The 18044-nt window shown below is 44.7% G+C and overlaps 1 protein-coding gene across 1 annotated transcript; it reads left to right on the top strand.

Annotated features, from left to right (window-relative positions):
• The first annotated feature begins 987 nt into the window (after window positions 1–987).
• Window positions 988–12793, top strand: LOC119696063 (transcription factor jun-D-like). Its single transcript, XM_038125578.1, has 3 exons — window positions 988–1370; window positions 1438–2348; window positions 8557–12793. The coding sequence occupies exons 1-2, from the start codon at window positions 988–990 to the stop codon at window positions 2282–2284; spliced, it is 1230 nt and encodes a 409-aa protein (XP_037981506.1). The 3' UTR covers window positions 2285–2348; window positions 8557–12793.
• The last annotated feature ends 5251 nt before the right edge of the window (window positions 12794–18044 follow it).

Consider the following 18044-nt stretch of genomic DNA (forward strand, 5'->3'; position numbering starts at 1 on the left):
CCTAACTGAGGGGGTCCATCACAGATGAGATCTGGTGAATGTGTAGATGAGCCACTGAGACCCTCAGTCACCAAGCTGATTTTCAAGACTTAAAGGAGAGCTTTCAGCAGCTCTGTCAGGATCACATTGGTATTCTGAAGCAAAAGGGATTTATAAAAGACTGTGTGGAAAGAAATTTCCTCATCCCATAAGAATTTCACAAACTTGGAGAAGGGCAGACGCAATTGTCTTGACTAAAGATAACAAATAAATACAACCCCCCAACTGAAAAATGCTATTCACATTTCAGTAATTCTGAAAATGTTGGAAATATGTCTAGGATGTTTCAAATCCTTTTTCTAAACTTTTCCCTCCCCCAGGAAAAAAAGACCACCACAAATTCATGTCTATCTTCTGAGTGACTTTTAGTTTGACTAGTTGGCATGTTTCCTGATGGCCAAGTACTTCCCGTAAGACTTCCCAGCACCGTGTTGTTGAGAATCATTAGTCCTCGACACCTGCACTATCCTGTACCCATCCATCACAGACCGAACGCACCAGCACCTGCCCCAGTAGCCGCCACGCGATGCCCTTGCTCGCTTTCCTCCTGAGGACTCCCGGTCCCCAGACAGGAATGACGGCTCCGAGAAAACCCCCGCTCCGTTCCCGGACGAAGGCCCCGGCACTGCCTTCTTTTCCACACCGCAGTCGCGGGGCGAGTTTCCGAGGGGGAGGAGCAGCGCGGGTTCCCCACGGACACCCCACCGGGAAGCCGTTCCGCGCAAGCCCGGCGGGCGGGGGAAGGAGCGGGCCGGGGGGGACCGGTGGCGGCAGCAGGGAGGCGGCGACGGCGGGGCGGGCAGCGGGCCCGGGGCGTGGCGCGGGTCCGGCGGCGCCGGGAGGCGGCTCAGTCCCCGCTGCCAGCCGAGGGCGGCCGGCCCCGCGGAGCAGCCGCCCAGCCCGGCCCGCCCCGCGCCGGAGCCGCCGCCGGCCGGCGAGGGCGGCAGCATGAGCGGCGGGCGTAGCGGGCGATCCGCCGTGAAGATGGAGGCGCCGTTTTACCCCGAGGAAGGACTGGAGCTGCTGCCCGACTTCGTGCCGCTGCCGGGTTTCGGTACCGCCGGCGGACCTGGAGCCGATGCGGCGGCGGGGCAGAAGCTGCTGCTGGGCGCCGGGAAGAAGCGGGACCTGCCGACTGCCGCCCCCGCGCCGCTCCCGGGGCCCTTCGCCCTTCGCCCGCCTGCCGGCGCCCGCGGCAGCGCGGCGGCTCTGCGCTTGCTGCCGCCGCCGCCCGCCGCCGCCGCCGCCCCGCCGCCCACCGCAGGCTCCGCGGAGACGGGGAGCGGCGGCGGGGCGGCGGCGGCCCGCGGCGGCCCGGAGGCCGCGCTGGGGTCGGCTGCGGAGCTGCCCCTACTGAAGCTGCCACCGGCCGCCGACCTGGAGCAGCTGCTGATCCAGGGGGGGCGCGGGGCTGGGCGCGGGCAGCCCGGGGCCGACGGCGCCCGGGGCGGGAAGCGGCGGGGCGGCGGCGGCGGGGCCGTTCCTCTACCGGCAGCCGGTGACGCAGGAACAGGAGGGTTTCGCCGACGGCTTCGTCAAGGCCCTGGCCGACCTGCACAAGCAGAACCAGCTCCTGACGGCGCCGCCGCCGCTCTCCGCGCCGGGACCCTGCTGCACCGCCCGCCCGGGGCCACCGGGAGCCCCCGCCGCCGCCGCCGCCGACCCTCCGGCCGTCTACACCAACTTGAGCGGCTTCAACCCCGCGGGGCCGCTGAGCCCTTCGGGCAGCGCCTACCCTTCCGCCTCCGCCCCACCACCGCCGCCGGGCCTGGCCTTCGGGGCCGCGGGTCTGGGGAGCGGCCGGCTGCCGCCGGCGCGGTCCCTGGAGGAGCCGCAGACGGTGCCCGAGGTGCCGCCGTCGGCGGGCGGGGAGGGTGGCAGCAGCGCGCCGACGCCGCCGTCGCTGTCGCCGCTGGACGCGGAGAGCCAGGAGCGGCTGAAGGCAGAGCGCAAGCGGCTGCGAAACCGCATCGCCGCCTCCAAGTGCCGCCGGCGGAAGCTGGAGCGCATCGCCCGGCTGGAGGAGAAGGTGAAGGCGCTCAAGGGGCAGAACGCCGAGTTGGCCGCCACCGCCAACCTCCTCCGCGCCCAGGTCACCCAGCTGCAGGGTCGCGTCCGCAGCCACCTCTCCTCTGGCTGTCACATTAACGCCGCCGGGCATCCTCCTCCTCCTCACGCCGCCGCCCAGCCGCGGGAGACTCCCCCCGAGGCGGCCGCCGCCGCGCCGGAGACCAGCGCCTGCTGAAGAGGGACACCCCGCCGGCCCCGGCCCCGGCCCCAAGCCCGCCCGGGGGCACCACGGGGCCAAGGTGCGCGCCTGCTGCCGCCCTTCTGCTATTATTATTATTTTTATTATTAATTATTATTATTATTATTATTATTTATTTGCGCCCGGAGAAGGCGTTTTTTCTGCGGGAGCCGGGTGTTGCTAAGCGTTTCCCGAGTTCTGTCGATGTCGCATTCAGCAGCGAGGGTCTCCGTGGATGGTTCTGGGGCAGGTGGTTATTAAATTTTCAGTGAAGTACTTGAGGTCTGTAGAGATTTCCGAAAATAAGAAAATTACTGTTTACAGAAAGATTCAACTTTATTTTCATGGGGGATATAAAACGTGTGTTTCCTAATACACCTTACTGAACTGTATAGCAATGGATAAGCTTTTAAAACTTAAAAAAAATAGCCAGAATCGTACCTTTTGAAAAGATGTGCGTGTATATATATATTTAAAACATAATATGGCTATGTATATTTTCTTGGTATTGATAAAGAACCTTTTTTAAAATACTGTCTTTCTCTAGAGCTTTAATTTGCCATTGAGAGTTAAGACAGCTGTGTGGGTGCTCTTGCACTTACATGGCTTTGATTTTCAAATCGAACCCTGGAGGGAAGTGATTTTTGTTGTAAATCTTAAAGCAGATTGAAATGCATTGCTGACTCAGTCATAGGAAAATAGTTTTCTAAACCTGTATGCTCCATATTTCTTGTGCCAGTGCAAACTTGGGGCATTGATCAGTTATTTATTGAAACTTGAACACTTTTTGGACGTTGCCTAGACCTTATTTTTCTAGATAACACGTTAGTAGAGAAAATGGTTACTTTGGCAAAAAGAGCTTTACTTTTTTTTTCCTTCACTGTGTACATTCCAATAGTGTGTGCTCTTTCCACAGTATAGTAACAATTCAGTGCTATACAGAAAAGGGCTCAGATTTGGGGTGGGTTAGCTGTAAAGGTGATAATTCCATTGTATTCTGTTTGAATAAATCACAGAAATATTATGGAGAACTAGATTTATTTTTCAGTAGAAATCTGTGTATCTTGCTTCTCGGTCTACTTTGTTCTAAAGAAACTTTCTGCAATACTCTAGAGACAGAGTCAATGCTAGAATGTGAAGTGTTTTTCTGGTTGGGAAGATTCGGTGTGATTTATTTCTTTGTCGAGAATTTACTAGTATAAGAGTATAGCTAAGGAACTGTTCCTTCTGATTAGACATAATCCTCAATAAGTTTTTGAAAGCTTTGGGTCCTTGGCTCGGTGCCACTGCCTTCCATGCTTCTGCTGCACCTGTGTTTTTTGAGCATAGCCGCTAGCGCAGCGCTGCCGAGCCCTGTGGCAATGGTGCGGTGGGAAGGGTCTGTCGGAGTGTGACGGTCACCTCACCAGAAGCCCCTCTGTGCGGAGGCCGCAGGCCGGCCCTGCCACTGGGGGAGGGCAGGGCTTCTCCTGAGCAGATCCAGCTGCAGTGTGGGGCCCTCTTCCCTCGTTGAAACTGTGCTAAAATCTCTGCTTGAACTCAGAGGCAAATCTTTCATGGGGATATGTGTCTGTGCCAGCTGGTGAAAAGAGGTAATCTGTATGAGGAGCCAAAGGGGCATAGACATCTCTATGTACAGCAATTGCTCAGATCTGTTAAAGCCGCTCAGGAGCTGGTAAACATCTCTTACCTCTTCTGAAGGCTACAGCTACAGACATACAAGAAATCCAATAAGAATGGGATAGACTCACGGTTTTTCATGCTTTTACTGGGGATATGTGAGTACTATCTGTTCAGAAAGTTGAGCTGCAGCAATCAAGTGTATGAGCTTTTCCATTTAGTGCAGGCGTTCTTGGTACATGTATGAAGTTATATGAGAATGCATAGTTATGCTGTTACTGTAGCTGAGATGGCTCTGAGGATATTTCTTTTCTTAATGCATATGCAAATTAGGTAGAAGCCATATTAATCATTGTATAACTGTTTGATCATGTCACCAGAGCCTTTTTTGGTGGTTGAAATGATTGCCTGTAACAGTACATTCTGCTGTTAGAATTACTAATGAACAGATAAAAAAATATTTTGGTCTTAACACAGGTTCAAAGACTTCTTAAGGGCATTCTGAACCATACTGCATACAATCTGTAGCACTGCCTGTTACATAATAACTGGGTGAAAAATATGTTTTTTTCTTTGGTAGTCATCATCCATCTGCAAAGAGGCTGCAAGTCTGGAGAAACTGATAAAAAACTTATTTCCCCCCACACTTAACACTTCCCTAGTGAGAAAGGTAAAGCTGCCTGGTAGATGTGAGACACTTTACTGCATATGTAATGAGGTGAGGATTTTTTAAGGAATCTGGAAAAAATCATAAGAATTTTTGGATGAGCACCTCTATTTTGGTCCTTGTCTTTGTAAATGAGTATAAATGAATATAGGGCTAGGGAAGGATCTTGTGGTACAACACAGGAAAATTATAAAAGCAGCTGTGTAATACTTCTTTACTTACTTTGTAATTTCTGCTCATAATAAATTAGCAATGTCCAAGCAACATGGGGGATCCATAAGGCATGGGAAATAACTGCAGACTAACTTCCCAGACACAGGCAAGGCTCTATGGGCTACAGTCTAGCAGGGTCATAATGAGCTCCCCCTTTCCAGTATGGTAATGTTAAAGCCGAAAACCACCCCACATTACCTCACTTGAGTTTGAACTTTCTGCAAGAGCAGTCTCACACCCAGCATCTCAAAGACCTCATGTGGTAACTTCTTTGATAGCCTGCTTTCTGTTCTAGCTGACATCTGTTCGGTGGTAGAAGTGGTGACAGGCCATCTTTCTTACCCTGATGAGAGATTACTAGTGAGGCTGGCAGCTCCAGCTCTCTGCCAGAGACTACTGTTCTGGTAGTGGAGTCATCCAAAAGAAATGTGTTTTCTGTAGAGTGATCAGTTACCTTCACAAATGCCTTTTTTATCTGGCATTTAGGCTGAGAAACAGGATCTAACAGTGACATGACCAAAATTTGAGAAGAGTGTTGGGGTGGTTGGATTTTTTTCCTGCTTGGACTGGTTCTGCTAGAGGTTGATGCATTTTTTGCAGATATTGGAGTGGAAAGCCTAAGCACCTAACACTTTAAACCAATATAAAAAGACTCAGGAGTACTTACCTGCTGCAGCTGTCAGACTTGATTGTTCCTGTCTTCTAAAATGTCTCAATACTCTGACTTTTAGCCCTGCAGTGTTCCTAAACCTTTAAATATAGCTTCTCTATTTTGTCTGTCTATTTTCTTCAGTTTGTTGTTAAACATATGTGTCTTTTAGGTTTTTTGGTTTTTTGCCAAAAACTTTGGTCACTGTGAGACATTAAAAGATAGATACTGGGTAAAAAATTTTCAGACTGTTTATATGATTTGCATCCATGTAGCTCCTTTTCAGTAACTCCAAGCAAGTTGGCTGTGTGTTGTTGTAGGGAAAAAAAAAGAAAACTAACAAAACCCCTCAAAAACAAAACCCAAAAAAAGCAAAACAAAAAATTAAAATCCCAAAATAAAACAGTTATGTTCACTGTTAGCTCCGTGTTTTTTATAATTTTTCTTCTTTCTTCAAAATGACCATGCTTTGTTATACCTGTGCACGCAATTTTGTAGTCCTTGCAAAGACTCATGCTGTGTGACTTGATTTGCAGGCTACCCTCATGTCCTTCCAATCTGGTTTTCAGTCCAGATGTGAACCTGTGACAAACATCCCTCTTTGTTTCTTGCCCCAGGTGTAATCTGCTCTGGAGACTAAATAGTCTCCTCCTTTGTCTGTTTTGGTCGCTGAATGCTTGCTCCTGTGCATATTGTTTTTTGCCCAGCAATTTTTGAATGTGCTTGAACCAATATCTTGGTTTAGATGTGAAGTGCCTTTTTATTTAGGTGCTACAGCAAAAGAGTTTATTCATATATGGATTTGATTCATTCGACTTGTTATCAGATCTTTTCTGACTTGAAAAGTAGGAGGGGGAATGTTTTCAGTAAGAGAAGACTTCTTCACTCTTTCCTTGGGCAGAGATGGTGTCCACATCAGATCTGGCCCTGTTTGATGTGAGTGCAAGGAAGCCACTCTGACAACACTGACTCAAATGATGCCATTGCTAGGAAAGTTCATTGGTTTGGTCTCCAGTGTAGTGAAGTCTGTTGGAATCACAAGGTCTCCAGACAGGTCCAAGTAGCTGGTGAGTTGTTCTTAAAACTTCTAATGTGATTCCAGATCAAGCCCATTTGGTATGCTTTGAGAGCCTTTCCAAAAGCAAATACTTTGCATACTTTGAGAATCATAGGTGTTTGGACATGATAAGTCCTGATCTTGGTGAGGAGTGATTTTGGTGGTGATGGTCATGTTTTCTGTTACAAGACTTTGACTTTTGGTCTTCCAAAAGGTAAAATCTCAACATATCTGGACTCTTCACTGTGTCAGTAGTCACTACTGACTGTCGTGCTCTGTTTGAGGTCAAGGGTGGCTCTAGGACAGTTCTCTGTCATCTTGGTTTATATTTGTATCTTTATAGAAGAAAGAGTCATGAGGCATCCTTCATTCCTTTAAATATCTGACTGACTCTCTGTCTGACCTTTGACAAAGGAGTGACCTCCCCAGGTTAAGCCCTGAGGCATTCTGCAGTTTGCAGCTGTTAAAGTGGAAATTGATTTGGCCACTATTTTTTAATCAGTTATATAAGTAATTGATGCTTCTCAAAATACAGATTAGTATTGTTTGATAGTGTCTGAAATATAGGTGTGTGTCAGGTCTGAATTATTAGTTGTGCTGAAAATAACATCTTGGCTGCCATAATTGGAGTCTTAACTAGTTGAATCCAGCAGCTTCTTAGATAATGCTTTTCTGTATCTGAGATTAATATGCAAGAGGAAAAAACCCATCTGCTTGTAACATAGGTCATTCTTTGATGCATTTTATGTGTCCTGCTTCTGGAGTGCAAGTTAAAAAAGGAAAAGCAATGAGTAACATTTTCGTTTATTCATATGTGCAGCTGTAACTGCTGCTGGATAATTTTGCTCTTTCCTTACTTGATTCTCCAAGTTTCTATGTTTAGCAAGTAGACAAATTGGAGTATGACATATCTGTGTATATATTTGATTTGTATAAAATCACTTCCTTTTTTTCCAGTTCTTTGTTCGAAGTTTTACTGCAAGAATGAGTGTTGAAGAGTTCTTATCCTGTTTTGATGCTTGTTGGTCACTTCTTTTGATCAGTAGTGACTGCTATAGTGACACTGCTCATCTTCCAGCAGAGGTGGACAGTAAAGTCTGTCAGAGATTCACCTCTCTCAGTATTTGGCAAGACCCGTATCAGCAGAAAAAGTCCTGGACAGAAAGCTTTCACAGTAGGTAGTAATCCTGCAAATGTTAACTCATCCTTCTCACACCACAGTCAACTTGCATCAGGGTTTAGTGTATCTGATGAAGAATCATAAATGTTCCTGTGACAAAGTGCAGAATTTCAAGTTTGTAAGAACTTTGTTAATCTTGTTGCACACAGTGCAACTTTACAATGAAGATGTTGAATTAAATCTGAATATATGGAGACTCAGGCCTTTATGATAAATTATGGGGGACAAGAGGTTTTAGTAGTTCATGATTACTCCTCTCCAGTGTTTCAGAGATCTGTCTCTTTTTATCCTATGAAGTGTCTTGCAGCTGTTTGTGCTGTGAAGCTTCTCTCTTCCTAACGACTCAGTAGCTTGGAGGCAGCACAGAAGCAACTTCTCCATGAACTGGTCATGTGTGACAAGCTAAATGTAGGTTTCTGAGAAACGCTGCAACAGTGAGTGCATAGTGGAGAACCTGCTGTTTTTGTGTGTTGCTAAAAGAGTCTAGATATGCATTCACATAAGTCATGACAAGAGTAGCTTTCCGAGGCACCATCCTGTTACCTTGCTATAGGCATTGATCCTTGCTGTTTGCCTTAGTCTGGGAGCACTTTTTCCAAAGCTATTGCATACCTGAAGGCTTACTTTCTGCATGAGCATAGTCACAAACTGGATCTCTGCTTGGATGTTGAAACAGTTGGCTTCAAACAGGTCAGTCAGAATGCCTTGTCGTAGTTGTCTTTGAAGGGCCCCACTGGGGAAACTGGTGGGGAGGAAGGAAACCAATGTAGGATCTGTATCTTCACACCAGTGCTGTGTATTGAAATGCAATTTTCAGTTGAGTAGTCTTGACAAAAGTGTGTTACTGATGTAAAAACACTGAATCTTGATCTTGTGTCTGCAGGGGATATGAGTTCTTGTGCTGGAGTCCTGCTTGGGTGGTATCCTCTCAAGTCAGTGAGAACTAACTGAAGAAACGGCAAATCCAGCCTTTATGAACTAATTCTTCAGAAGCACAGAAGAAACGCATGTCAAGGTGTTGTGTGTCGACACCAGCATGCATAGAGAAGGGGATGGCCAAAGGAAGGAACTGGGATTTTCATAGCTGCAACAGTGTACCACAGTGGGGTTTTTCATATGCTTTTGTTGTGGTCAAATTCTTCCAGAAGACGACTAAGCTGCATTTCTCTGTGTGATCACAATGTGATTTTTTTTAGATTTCCAGTGAAATTGGAGGACTGTCAAGCCTTGCAATGCTAAATTAACACAGTAAGAGAACTTACTTTGAAGTCACATTTAGCCTTAATGTTATCTGAAATGCTGCGGTTCATGTGTAGTCGTTTACCACAAGGTGAAATGATGATTATCATAAATGATGTTTTAAAGTAGTCACCCTAAATAATTACTTATGTGATGTTTGCTGTTTTGTCTGCTGCCAAAAAGTCTCTATCCATAGCATAGCTAGCTGTAAATTGAGCTTTGCTCTTAATTTCTAGTAGTAGTAATAAGCAGGGTCTGCAATAGTTTCAGGAGTAAATGTTCTGGCTAAAGAATGACCATATCTGTAGGAATGCTTTGAAGTGATGATTGGGGTTGAAGCCTTGCTGACGTGGAGATAATAGATATGACCAGTTCACTGTGCACTAATACACTGCTAGATTCTGATATTTAGCACACTGCTGGTAAGATTTACTACTACTGTTACTTACTGGTTAAGAACCAAGCATGGGTGGAATTGTAAGTCACCTAAATAGGGTCCATGCAACCTTGGAGAGCTGTCTTGCTGGGCATCAGTAACAGACTCCCATCCCATACAAAGGGGAAGAGAAAAATCATTGGTTGCAGTCTCTGTTTTGATTTTGCAAGTTCAATTACTTTTTTAGGTTGAGTCCTGTTTTACTCTCATCTCAAAAATTTCAATAAATTTGAAAACCTTTCTAATAACTACCTTGAAGCATGTCTTGCAACTGTTCAATCAGTGGTTGTCCAATTGTGGTATTACTTCTGTCATAAATGAAGAAAGCTGAAGCTGTTAAGAGTCAGGCTCATTGCATCCCTTTTCTTAAACAATGGTCTGAATAGGTGAAAAATCATGACCAATAGCTTGAACTCTTAGGAGCTGTTTGATACCATTTTCTTGTCCTCTTCAGAGAGCTTCCCACTGCCCCAAGGGATGTGTCCCTCCTGCCTCATATGGAAAATTCACCTTTAAGAACTAACTGTTTTAAAATAACTAACTAACTGACTAACTAAAGATAGTCTTCTGGTACATGCTGGGTAATTTGAAAGATAACATACTGAACTTGACAATATTTCCCACACCTCTATTTCATAAATCTTCAGATTTTCTTATAAAGCAGGACACAAGCAGTGGAGTAGTGTCAAATAAAGCTAGTGTGCTGTTCCAGAGAATGTATTTTTGATAGTCTCCTTCTTTTTCCCTAGTAACAGCTATGGAAAGAGAGCAGTAGGAGATACCAATATATGACTTGCTGTTCTTCACAAGTAGAGACTCAGTTTGAATTCTTGGATTTTTCCAACTTTTACTATTCTGTCTTTTAATGTCCTTCATGGGAGGGTGACAGAAATAATGAGGAAATACTATTAGAGAGTTAAATGGTCTTGTTATATCTAATGTTGCGTAAGTTATCGTCGTAAGTAGCTAGGACACCTATTTATGGTCTGCAAGATGACACCTTCAGAATAGGGATTCCTAAAATGCTGCCAAAGTGTTTTTATCAATCCAAACCACTTTGTGCCAGTTACTAAAATGGTATTGTAAGTCCTTGTGATTTTTGACAGTCTTTGTGTGCACCATATAAGAGAAATCACTGCACAAGCTGGTATGTCCACATGGTATGATACCTGTTTCCCAGCAGGCCAATAGTGTCTAATGAAGTTTACTTCTTTATTCCTCTCCCCACTTGTAGTAGTTAGAAATGATGGTTGAAGTTATCAGCACCAGGAAGGAGAAAAAAAAAATGAAATCCAAGAGAAAAATAATACTTATCTCTGAAACAGTATTTAATGGTAGTATTTGTTGTATGTTTAAGTAGCAGATAATTAGGACTGCTCTTCAGAATACTTTTTAACTTACTTTGTTTTGTTATTACTGCATAAGTGTCTTCTAAATGTGTCTTCTTTAGAAACTGTGCCCCTGCCTGTTTGGCCTGATGACTAGTGATTTCACACTTACCCTTATTTATTTAAAGCCATGGCAACTGCCATACTGAAATGTCATCAAGTAAAGCCCAGGTCTGCATGCTGACTGGTGATGCAAAAGTCTGCTCTCTAATAAAATGCCGCCCATGGAGGACGAGCTCCAAAAGGCAGCTACGCCCTGTCTTCAAGCATTTGCTCTAATTTCAAGGCTTTGCCATGTGGTGTTGCTCAATGTGCAGCAAAACAAGTTCTTGCCAGCCCCTTGAGCATTCCTCCACGTGTAACAGATTAAATATTCAGGCTTTGTTAACTCTCCCACATGCCCCCCAAGACAAAAAAAAACCCCCAAAAAAACAACAAAACAAACAAAACAAACAGAATCAAACCCAGACCCAAAACAAAAGGCCCTACACAAGTATATGTTGGAGAATAGTTTTGCTATGTTGCAAAGTGCTGTTAATTACAGAGACGCTTAGTGCAGTTCTGACATGTGAGCCATCAATCTAAACACTCCCAACCGTGATTTTGCTTTGGTTGTGCTTTGCTGCTTTGTACAGGACAAAGGGAAGGGACTAAGTGTTGCAATATAGTATTGTGCAATATTGTGCAGACTTTTAAATAGAAAATGATAGGCAAGTCTGCATAGTCTTGCACACCAAAATTTAGCCACTGATTTTTGCCACTCCCATTCTTCCTAATCAGGAATACTGGCTTCTTAAGGTCAAAAATAGAGAAGGGGGATAAGAGTAGAGAGATAAGAGGTGGCAGTACCAGGGGTATCTTGCTGTGAAGGGCCTTGAGCCTCCTTGGCCTTAAAACTCAATCTGTAAGGTTACCTCTAGTTTATGACATCTGAAGGTAATTCTTAGACTCCAAGTGCAGCATCTTACCAGGAAAGGCAGCTGGGTCTGTATTGCTGAATAAGTCTTTTGGTGAAATAGCTCTTCAGCTTTCTGTTTTTTCCATCTGTGGAGTTGTAGCACATTCTTCCAGGGCAGTTTCTCTTTCCTGTAGTGTCTCATCTGAAGTTGGCTTGTTGTTCCTGCAGTTTCTGCCCACACTGAAAAATATTTCTGAGGTTTTGGGGACCACACATGTGCCCTCACTGTGTGGTGTTTGTGATGGGTAATCTTGTATGACTTAAAAGAGTCTTTAAAAAGTCTCCTCTTAGAAAGGAGTAGCTCCAGTTCGGTGCAGATTGGGAAAGATTAATCATTCTTCATGCAGTATGTCTTTCTGTCAGTTCAACGAGGAACTTCATCAGATAAAGGAAAGGTCTTGGGCAATAGGACCCAGCTTTGAAAACCCGTGGTAGTTTCTGGTTCTTGCTGAGCTTCTGTGATGCAGAAAACACTTAATGATCTGCATTACTATAGTCACAATACCTTGCAATGTCATGGGCTGGGCTGCTGGTAGTATCACCAGTTCTGTGGTCCTTACTGGGATTCATGCCACATGCTGATTAACAAAATAAGGGATTTCCTGTAGAGGGCAAGAATCCCCCCCCTGCTGTGTCACCACTAGCATTTCCAAGCTCTCTTTTTGTCCAAAAGAGGTGTGAGGCAAACTTCTGCTTCCTACAGTTCTTCAATCCAAGCTGGATTTTCATAGGCCTTCAGGCATGGCGCTGAAACTTTCTCCTTCAGGAGAGCTCTTCAAAATCAAAGGTGGAAGCAGAGCAGTTCAAACTGGGCTTTGCTCTTCTAGCAGTTTACATGCAACTAGTTGGTGGTGGGTGTCTGTCTACATCCTTTCTTGGGTTTTTTTAAAGTTGGGTTTATGTGTACCTTATTCTGCCTTACTAAATTAGCTGGCACAGAGGAAGCCTCTGAGAAACCCTTTAAAAATCTCTGCTTTTGGTAGAATTTTGTAAAATTGCAGCATGTGAATAAATTAAACAACCCAACAAAACAAAAAAAAAAAAAAAAAAGAAAGAGAAAATAAAACAAACAAACAAACAAAAAACCAACCAAAAAAAACCCCCTAAAAACCCACACAAAAGCAACCTAAAACAGACAATAAAACAAATAACTCTGTATGGGTATCATGGACCTGATTGATTTTGAGAAGTCTTCAAACAGGTATGCTGGCAAGGGCATTGCACACCGATGGAGATAATAGTAAAACAAAATTGAGTAGCTACTCATTTGCTGGATTTGGTCAGGAGAGATTTTTAAGGACACTTCTGAGACCTTTTTTCTGATGTGGTGATTTTTTAAAATGTAAACAAGCTACAGGGCTTAACAACTGAGGATTATGTCCATTGTAATTTTTTTACATTACTTTTACTAACTGTATTATATTCAAAATACTTATTTCTGAGACAAAGTGGATGATACTAGTGGGCATCTTGCACTTGATTAAATGTAAAACATTTTCTTAATTTAGTGATGTGTTTAGGAGAATACTGTAACTTACTGAGTATACAACAGTGATAACTGTGTTTACAATAATTTTTAAATTCCTACTGTTCAGTGGTAGCCAACTTGTTTGAGAATTCAAAGTAAGGCATACTGCAATTGGCAATCTTGGAAAAATTAACTCAATGCTGCTACCACTAAATACTGTGGGATGGATACAGTGGGTTTAAATGGCAGCAGGATTGTATTCCAAGCCTCTGTCTTAAGTACTTAATGACTAAAAGGCGACTTGCCTTGTGCTCATTTATGTATCCCTGTGTGTAGTACATCAGTTAGAAATCTGTTAATGATTGATTTGTAACATTAGAACCTTTATGTAGATCCCAGTGGGGTTTTTGTTTGTTTTTGTTTGTGAGCAGACACTTAGACATTTTGGAATGTATAACATTGATCCTTGTGCTGGAATTGTTTACATGCAAAAATGTATTTATGATTTTTTGCAAACTGCAATGTGCAATTTTGTACATGTGTTTTAAACTACAGAGTTTATAAGGAAGATATTGTATGTACAATACTTGGACATGAGTATTATTTCTTTGATATAAATATCTAGAGGAAAATTAAAATTGCTTTATATTCATATTTTTGGCTGTGTTTTTTATTATTTCAGCAAGAAATTTAAAAGCTGACTTAAAGTGACTGACTTTTTAAAAATCCTTTTAAATTGTACTTGATACACTGCTGCCTTTGACTGTGTCATAATGAAGTGCAAAGAGAAACGAATTTCTTCTTGTAAAAATGTTGCTCTTTGGGATAACTTCCCTATATATGTGTGTGGGTGTGTGTGCGTGTGTGTGTGTGTGTGTGTATTCTCTATATATATGAGTGCAGTTACAACTCATAAATTAAGCTTTTATAAAGAGCAAAAGAGGAGAAGAGACAGTCCAGCTCTGATGATATCAGATTTCAGGCCCTTGCTAAGAAAAGCTGACTGGAGTCATCAGCACTGTGGGATGGGTCTCCAGTTACCCATGTCTTGACTTCTGTGGTTCAACAGAACAAGTGACAGTAAAACATTTTTGCAAATGTAACTGTTCCGAACCACATCTGGAGTAAATCTGTTGAAATGAGGAGTTTCTTTCAATGTTCTTGCGCACATTGATACATCTTGACAGATTCCCGAAGGAGAGCTACTCGGTAAACATCCGCACGTGCTGAAAACACTTCTGAAGTCCCAGCTCTCGTGCTCTGGGAAGGCAGCCCTGCCTTCCGGATACATCCTTTCGAGCGAGTGACGCTGGGCGCAGTGAGTGCCAAGCCCCACCAAGAATGCTCCGAGGATGCCAAATTGAAGTGGGAGCTGAGAAGCGCGGCAGCGCCGGTGGCTCTGGCTGCGCCAGCTCACACGCCGGCGCACAGCTGGACCCGTCTTCTCTCTGGAGTGCGTGGGTTCCAGGTCTGGCACTGAAGAAACAGTAGAGGGAATGTTTTTTTCTGGTTTAAGATACGAATGCTAGGATTTCAGAGGCATGGCAAAGCTGGGGGAGGGGAGGGGAAGGAAGCTGTAAGCACACTGTCGTTGGATCTGTTGTGTGTTGGCACTTTATGACCACATAATCAGTTTAGTGTAGGATTACTGTGACATCTAGATGTGAACTGTGCCTCCTTCAGTGCTCTGGGAGTTGTTTAATGCTTTTTAATCTCCACGTTGTGCATGGCTTCAGGCTGTGTTTCACACATGCTAGTTAGACCATTCCTTGTGGATTCCCACTAAAGACAGATTTCTTCATGGGAAGAAAGCACTGTAGCACTGTTGCAATAACCTTCATGCTTTCTAAATTAGTTTGCAGTGGGGAAGTAGAACAACAAAATGGTGCGTGCCTTTAATGATTTGATAGATGTTTGAGGGTACTGTTAATTTTCTATGTCAATTTGAACTTAAGAGCGTAGGAAAAGTGTTTTGAAAATGTGGTATACAAATCTACTTGTTCTCCTTAAGCTTTGAATTCCTCTAGCTCTGGGTGCCTCGGAATGGTGCCCTCAGAAGTGCTCAGGAACGAGATAGTTGAGACTGATTGCACTTTATTATCCAGAGGGTGTGGAATAAAAGTGGGTGCTTTACACTGATTGAATAACCTGCAGGATTGTGTTCAGGTTTTCTTTTTCTTCTGAGAATGTCCCTTTCTTCTCCCTCTCTGACTTGGGGTTCCTTGCAAGAGTAAAACAGATATGGCTCTTGCACAAAACCACAGTTCTAACATAGAACAGGAACTCAAAATTTATTCCTGGGCCCTGCACATCTTCCAGACTAAGGGAGGCAAAGACCCATTGGTGCTCTTGCAGCCAGTTGCTTCTTTTCCTTCAGCCAGGGTGACGGAGGTTCTGGCATAGTTCAGGAAGATCTGACAGCTTCATCGGTTGCCCGAAGTCAAATAGTAGGTGACACAAAAAAGCTGTGAACTTCTCTCACTTGTCCTGATGTGAGCTGGTTACTTTCTGTTTCATTTATGGCTGGCTGCGTTAAAGTAATTTCTAAGTTTTCCCTTTCTCTGGTGTGACATAGTAAAGTGGAAGATATGACATGCAAGTTGCATTGGGTTTCCCCCCACCAACTGCAAATTAGGTCATGAAGTGTAAATTACAAGACTTGGGCAGATGTTTCTGAGCCATTCTGCCAGATCTGAAATTCGTGCTGTCGTCATTCTTGCTGCAACTCTCAAATGTCAGCCTCAGAAAGACCCAGCTGCAGGGTAGGTAGAGAGTTAATGACTGTAACTGATGGATTCATCAGTTCAAGGAGGTGCTTGGATGGATGTCAGCCTGTGGCCAGCAAATTGGGCAGGGCTGGAGACCTGATTCCTGAGATTCCAAGTTGCAAAGGCCAGTCACAAGATACCTTGGATACACGTAGTGCCCCATTATATGACTGCTATTTGTAATGCATGTAATGGTTGAATTCTGGAGGGTGTCTCAAAGCTCATTCTTCAGGTATCCAGTTGTCCAGACCAGAGATGCGGGAGAAGACAAATGGGGCAACAAGAACATATAATTTTTGACCATCACCTTGTAGCTTTTAGTAATCTATGAGGGCACCTGGAATCAGCCATTCTCTGAGCCATACTTTTGAGTTAAAAGGGCTCCAACTCTGCTCTGACCCTGCAGCACCATGATGCCACAGCATCATGTGATTTCCAACACAGCAGCAGCTCTGAACACCACACTACCTGAAGAAGATAGGTCTGGGTTCAAATATTCGTTCTTTCTTTATTTTCTTGGTCTTTTTTTTTTTTTTTTTTTTTTTTTTTTTTTGTGTGTGTGTGTGTGTGTGTTTGTTTTCTTTAAACAAGAAAAAAGTTTTTGCCTTTGGACCTGATAGATTAGGTCCAGTTTCCGTAGGGAGCAGAACATCAAGCAGCCCAGTCATCCAGGGCCCTGAGCTGCAGGGCCCACCTGAAAGGAATATGAAATGGCTTTTTGACTGTAACTATTACATCTGTTTAAGAGGCCTTAAGCAGATCTTACCCCAGGAGGTTTCCAGCTACCCATGGCCTGTGCTCTATGGTGGAATAGCCATGCCCCTGTGTTACTCTATTCCTTATTGAACAGCTGGACCTCTTGGTGGGTTGGCCCAGTGCCTACCAAAGCTGCTCTATCGCTTCCCCCCACAGATGGACAGGGGAGAGAAAACATAAGCAAAGGCTCAGGAGCTGAGATAACAACAGAGGGAGATCACTCACTGCTTACCATCACAGGCAAAACAGACTTCACTTGGGTTGAATTTACTAGCCATCAAAATCAGAGCAAGATAATATGTGAAACAAATCCTAAAACCACCTTCTCCCTACCCCTCCTACCTTCCCAGGCTAAACGTTATTCCTAGTTCTCTACCTCCTCCCACAAGTGGTGCAGGGAGATGGGGAGTGGGGGTTAATGGTGAGTTCATCACACATTATTTCTCCTGCTGCTTTCTTCTCAGGGAGAGGAGTCCTTCCCCTGCTCCATTGTGGGTCCCCCACTGGGTCACAAGTTCTACTAGAAACCCGCTCCAGCATGGGATCTTCTCTCCATGGGTCTGCAGGTTCCTGCCAGCACCCTGCTCCGGCAGGGGCCTCCCACGCGGTCACAGCCTCCTCTCAAGTACCCACTTATTCCAGTGTGGGGAATCTCAGTCCTGGGACCTGGAGCACCTCCTCCCTCACCTTCTCTCGATATCTGCATAGTTGTTTCTGTCATGTATTCTCACTCCTCTCTTCTCTGGCCATAGTTAATGCTTTGCAAGAACTTTTTCCTGTTTCAAGATATTATCAGAGTCATTACTACCATCTCTGAGTGGCTTGGCCTTGGCCAGCAGTGGGTCCATCCTGGAACCATCTGGCATTGGCTCTGTTGGACGTGGAAGAGGCTTCTGGAAGCTCCTCACAGAAGCTATCTCTGTAGTGCCCCCATTACCGGAACCTTGTCATGTAAACCAAATACAATCTCCCAATGCTCTGGGATTCCTGATGCCTATAGATAGTTGCAAAGAGAACTTTTTCTTCCTTTGCACCCTGTTTCCATCCTTTCCCTGTGTCTGAGCTCTCCGTTGGTGCCTCCCACTCACTGTACTTCTCTAACCCTTACAGTGCATCTCCATCTGCTCCCTGAGGCTGCAGCTGGCAGCCTTCCCAGCTCCCCTCCCTCTCTCTTTGCCTTCCCTTCCCAGGTGTGTGTAGGCACTTTGCTGTGCAGCAAACTGAATACACCCTCCTGAAGAGAGGACAGAGGGAGTGCATACCACGTTATCCTCCACCTGTCAGTGTACAAAAGCAGAAAATCTCAGTACAGTGAACTAATAAACTGACCAACAACCACAGCTGTAGAAGGGAGGGAG

This window comes from Motacilla alba, chromosome Z, assembly GCF_015832195.1.
Source record: "Motacilla alba alba isolate MOTALB_02 chromosome Z, Motacilla_alba_V1.0_pri, whole genome shotgun sequence".
Taxonomy (NCBI): Eukaryota; Metazoa; Chordata; class Aves; order Passeriformes; family Motacillidae; genus Motacilla; species Motacilla alba.